The sequence below is a fragment of the Nansenia antarctica genome (genome assembly GCF_963989245.1).
Source record: "Nansenia antarctica genome assembly, chromosome: 7".
Lineage (NCBI taxonomy): Eukaryota > Metazoa > Chordata > Actinopteri > Argentiniformes > Microstomatidae > Nansenia > Nansenia antarctica.
In genome coordinates, this window is record NC_137677.1 from 46,760,360 (window position 1) to 46,765,359 (window position 5,000).

General features: G+C 43.1%; 1 protein-coding gene across 1 annotated transcript in view; it reads left to right on the forward strand.

Annotated features, from left to right (window-relative positions):
• chmp2ba (charged multivesicular body protein 2Ba) overlaps positions 1–4,512 on the forward strand; it is a 10,980-nt gene extending 6,468 nt beyond the window's left edge. The window contains exons 3-6 of the mRNA XM_080536157.1: positions 157–351; positions 1,956–2,058; positions 2,456–2,562; positions 2,786–4,512. Coding sequence (XP_080392283.1) covers positions 157–351; positions 1,956–2,058; positions 2,456–2,562; positions 2,786–2,899 — 519 coding nt within the window. The 3' untranslated portion in view covers positions 2,900–4,512. The remainder of the gene's footprint in view (positions 1–156; positions 352–1,955; positions 2,059–2,455; positions 2,563–2,785) is intronic.
• Positions 4,513–5,000: the final 488 nt, after the last annotated feature.

Genomic DNA, 5,000 nt, shown 5'->3' on the forward strand with positions numbered 1-5,000 from the left:
GGTGAAGCTCATTTGAAGATGAACTGTAATGCCTTCCAATTGTTCACATTAGCCAAACTCCTTCTCTTTCTTTCTCTCCCTCTCTCTCTCTCTCTCTCTTCCCCGCCTCTCTCTTTCTTTCTCTCTCCCCCCCCCCCCCCCTCCCCCCATCTGTAGGAGATGGAGATAAAGAAGATGGCTAAGTCTGGTAACCGGGAGGCCTGTAAGATCCTGGCCAAGCAGCTGGTTCAGCTGAGAAAGCAGAAGAACAGGACCTACGCTGTCAGTTCAAAGGTCACCTCCATGTCTACCCAGACCAAGGTCATGAACTCTCAGATGAAGATGGCTGGAGCCATGTCTGCTACAGCCAAGGTAAAGCAACTAATCCTGACCCCTAGCCTCAACCTATTTGTCACACACTCACATTCACATTCACTCACTCACACACTCACACACACACACACTCACACACACACACACACACACACACACACACACACACACACACACACACACACACACACACACACACCCTCAACCCTAACCCTCACAGATAGAGAGAGAATACTGTGTATGGTGTAGGACTTGAACTATACTTCTCCATGGAACAAGCTTTTATCAGTGTTTCATGAGTATATTGGAGTTCCCCTCCACACACACACACACACACACACACACACACACACACACACACACACACGTTTTAGTTAGTTCCTGTAAATGAGGCCAGTAACCCAGTTAAAACAGATCCTCCAAAACAGTGCAGTTCAAAGGAATCCCCTCTGAATGTGCAATTAGTGTGTGTGTGTGTGTGTGTGTGTGTGCGTGTGCGTGCGTGTGTGTGTGTGTGTGTGTGTGTGTGTGTGTGTCGGAAGGCTTTGTCTGTATTCGACCCCCCTTAGGAATGTAAGTTCGTAAGTAGGCTGAATGTTTGCCAGATCAGTGACATCATTGCGTCATCCTCAGAATTGACCTCAGGATAGAGAGCCGCGTCAAAAAATGTTTATTTTATTTGACTGTTCATATTATTATTATTATTATTATTATTATTGTTATTATATTAGTATATATTACCCCAGTTATAGTATTCATGTTTAGTGCTCTGAATGTGAACTAGTTCTTAAAGCTGTTAAATGTTTATCAATATTTCAGTGTTGGTTATTAATGTATTAATGTATTAATGAAGAAATCTGTTTGGAATCCTAACAATGTCTCCAAGTGTCACGCTTAATTAAACATGATCAGGATGGCTAATTGGCTTGCAGGGATGCGTCATGTACAGATATGACTGACTGGAGAGGTCAGAGCTAATTAGGCCTGATTCTAATGGTGTGTGATGAAGTAGAGGAGAGTTATTATAAGCCCTTTGTCTCCTGTGTGGAATTTAGATTTCACAGCCCCATACACGAATAGACATTACTGTGGCCATGCATTGAGCCTCTTCACTAAAAGCAGTGACACTGTTTTGGAAAAACAATTTGGGAAAAATATGCAAATTCAAACTAATTAGATGTGGAGCTTGTTTGCCTGCTTTAGACTCCAGTGAAAGTAGGCCATGCTTGTGTCAACATTGCACACCGGCAGGAAGTGTGTGTGCGTGCGCGCTTCCTGAGAGTTCTATGGGTGTACAGTAGCATCAGTTGGAGACATCAGTCCCTCAAGTACGGTATGCCAAGTGTCTGTGTGTATATATATATATTACCGTATATGTGTGTGTGTTTTGCGATGTGAGGCAGTGTGGAAGCCTCAGGGCTTCTAAAGACACCTAGCTCCACAGAGAGCTCTGACTTCTGACACAGCAAAATAGAACTCACTCACTAAGCCTACAGAAATAGATTCAATATTCCAAACAAACACTGTATCACCTGGCCTACATCACACACACCATCAGAACCAGGCCTAATTATCTCTGCTGAGTCAGACATTAAATGATTTTGAGAAGGATTCCATGTGTGTATCTGTCCCTGTGTCTGTAGACGATGCAGGCGGTCAATAAGAAGATGGACCCTAAGAAGACCCTCCAGGCCATGCAGGACTTCCAGAAGGAAAACATGAAGATGGGCTTGACAGATGACATGAGTAAGAGCTCCCACTCATTTACAAGTTTGAAAGATGCATCAAAGCATTTTTCAAAAAAGGAAAGAGAAAAAAAAAAAAAAAGTCCAACATCCAAACAGAACCACCCCCCACCCCCCCCCCCAAAAAAAGAAGAAAACGAACAAACATACTGATCGATGTATGGGTCATTGACCTCTCTGTTCCCATTCTGTATTAACCCCAGCTAGAGCATGTGAACATCTGTATCTGTTATCTAACTGCCCTGTCTCTCTCTCTCTGCCCTGTCTCTGCCCTGTCTCTCTCTCTCTCTCTCTCTCTCTCTCTCTCTCTCTCTCTCTCTCTCTCTCTCTCTCTCTCTCTCTCTCTCTCTCTCTCTCTCTCTCTCTCTCTCGCTCTCGTCCCCCCCCCACCCCTTCAGTCAATGACACTCTAGATGAGATCTTTGATGAGTCGGGTGATGAGGAGGAATCTCAAGACATTGTGAACCAGGTGCTGGATGAGATCGGCATTGAGATCTCAGGAAAGGTAATGCCCTGGCCTATACCTTGTGTCCTAAGCCTCTTGGGATGGGGGGAACTCTCGCAGTACATTTGGAGGTGTCTGGCTCCCCCTGGGGGTCAGTTACTCTACACTACTGCTTAGCTTTGTGTGTTCTATTTTAAATCTGAGTTGAAATACATTTGAATAGTGTATTTAGTAGTATATTACAGTAGGTCATGTGTTGATGTAGTGTAATGGTGTGTTACAGATGGTAAGAGCCCCTGCAGCAGGAAAGGGTCTTCCCAGCACAGCTTCCCCCAAACGAGCCACCATCTCCGACGACGAGATCGAGAGACAGCTTAAAGCCCTGGGAGTGGACTAAAACCTGCGCCAACACACACACACATACACACACACATACACACACACATACACACACACACACACACACACACACACACACACACACACACACACACTAACACACACACACTAGCAGGCTGGTGGCCCATAGGGTCTGAGACTGGTGGTGTTGAATAGCTGATAGATTTATGAAGGATTAATAATGTGTTCATATGAAGTTTTTCTAAAACAAAATGCACAGAGCCGTGCACTCCGAGGGCCGCTCTCTCTGCCAGGGCTGCACCCTGCCACCCTGACAGCCTGCAGCTTAGAAGGATGCTGTTCATGTACATACGGCTCACTCCTGGAAAAGTGACTTTTCCATGTTTACATTCTGTAGTTTGCATGGGTTCACCGTTGGTCTGACGGCTATCTGTGATGACCCTCCGTCTATGTCTAACTGATGTATGGAGAGGAGGAAGTAATAATCATTATTATTATTATTATTCTCTGTGTTCTGATATCTTTAGGTACACTACGGTAGATACTCGTGATGCCATGATGATAGTCTTGTTGTCTAACTAACACACTGACACTGACTCATGTCTCACTGACATTAACCCTACAGTAGGATCATGGTAAGGGCTTGGTTTTTTTCTCACAATTTGACATTTTTGCATGAGAATGTAAGGTCATAGTTGAACCACACTGGATAGCATACTGTAGGCCACATATCAGGGGCGTCAGGTGAATAGATCCAGTTGGTGTGAGTGTGAAAGAATAATGCAATGCTAATTCATACTAATTATCATGAACGTACAATTGACATACTGCATCGGATAATGATGGTCCTAACTGCTTGTTTTATACTACTGATTTTAAGCTAATTTGATGATAATGTTATAGCTTTGTGTCTACTCTAACGATCTTTGTCTGTGTAATTAGTCTCTCGGTTATGCAGGACAGACATGTGACTTGAGAAGTCTGAGTCTATCCTGCTCTTTTGGCTGCTGTGCAGTTACCATATTTGTCGTTGTCGCTGCTTCATTGAAACACACACACACACACACACACACACACACACACACACACACACACTACAGAAACACTGTGCTAATGATACTGTGATCCTGGTCTGGTCTCTCAATGTCCCTCATACAGAGCCGATGTACAGAAGGGGGGTACATCTAACGTCACTATGCATCCATAGTCATTCTCTCTCTCCCCTGATGGCTCTTATCGAGGTTTCCTCAAACACCCATGGCTACAGTAGGACTGCCCATCAGAGTGAATAATTTCTTGCTGTCTGATTATGTTACTGTCGTTAACTTGGCATCACATATGTGCAGTACACACTTCAATGCTTTTAATTCATCTTAAAACAGGTTTTAAATGGGTTTCTAATGATTCTCTAATAGTTTTCTGTTCTTGTTCACTGCTGTCAGAGAGAACATTGAAACAGTCTTCATACTGGGACTGGAAACCATTAGTGATCAGGAATACCTAGATTATTTTCTGCTGGATTTGATTTTGGTGCAATTCCCCTGATGATAGGACATTTGAATGAATAAAGGTTGTTTTCATGCCTTTGAAACATGTATGTATACTACTGTATGTACCTTCTGTCTTTGTACAGTTCTACTGTTTGGGTTTGATGGCTTTTATAATGAATAAAATCTCTTCATTTACAACCTGCTCTGTTTTTGTCTAACAGCGTCATACATCCAGCACAGATCTTTCGTTTAAATGACATCTATTACCTACTGCGGTGTTTATATGACATCTATTACCTACTGCAGTGGTCTTGGGGATGGCCTGAACCATGTAGTGAATGGTGTGTTTTCACCAGCTAGTATGAAGCTAGTACTTCATACTTGGGTAGTTTTGTGCACCATATAGCCGCCTTTACAGAGAATAGACATACACTGCTACTGTTTTTTGACGTTGGCATTGAGTGTCAGAATGCAGAGGTAAATGACATACAGTATAATGGGGATAGTTGTTCTGTTTAGACTTTCTCACTGGCGAATAACATTTTCATCCACTTAGAATCTGTTCTGAATCTGCACATTTTGATGCAGTAATAATATAATGTTCTCGAGGATTATGTCTTGCCAGTCAGATGGTTATGATGGCAGCAT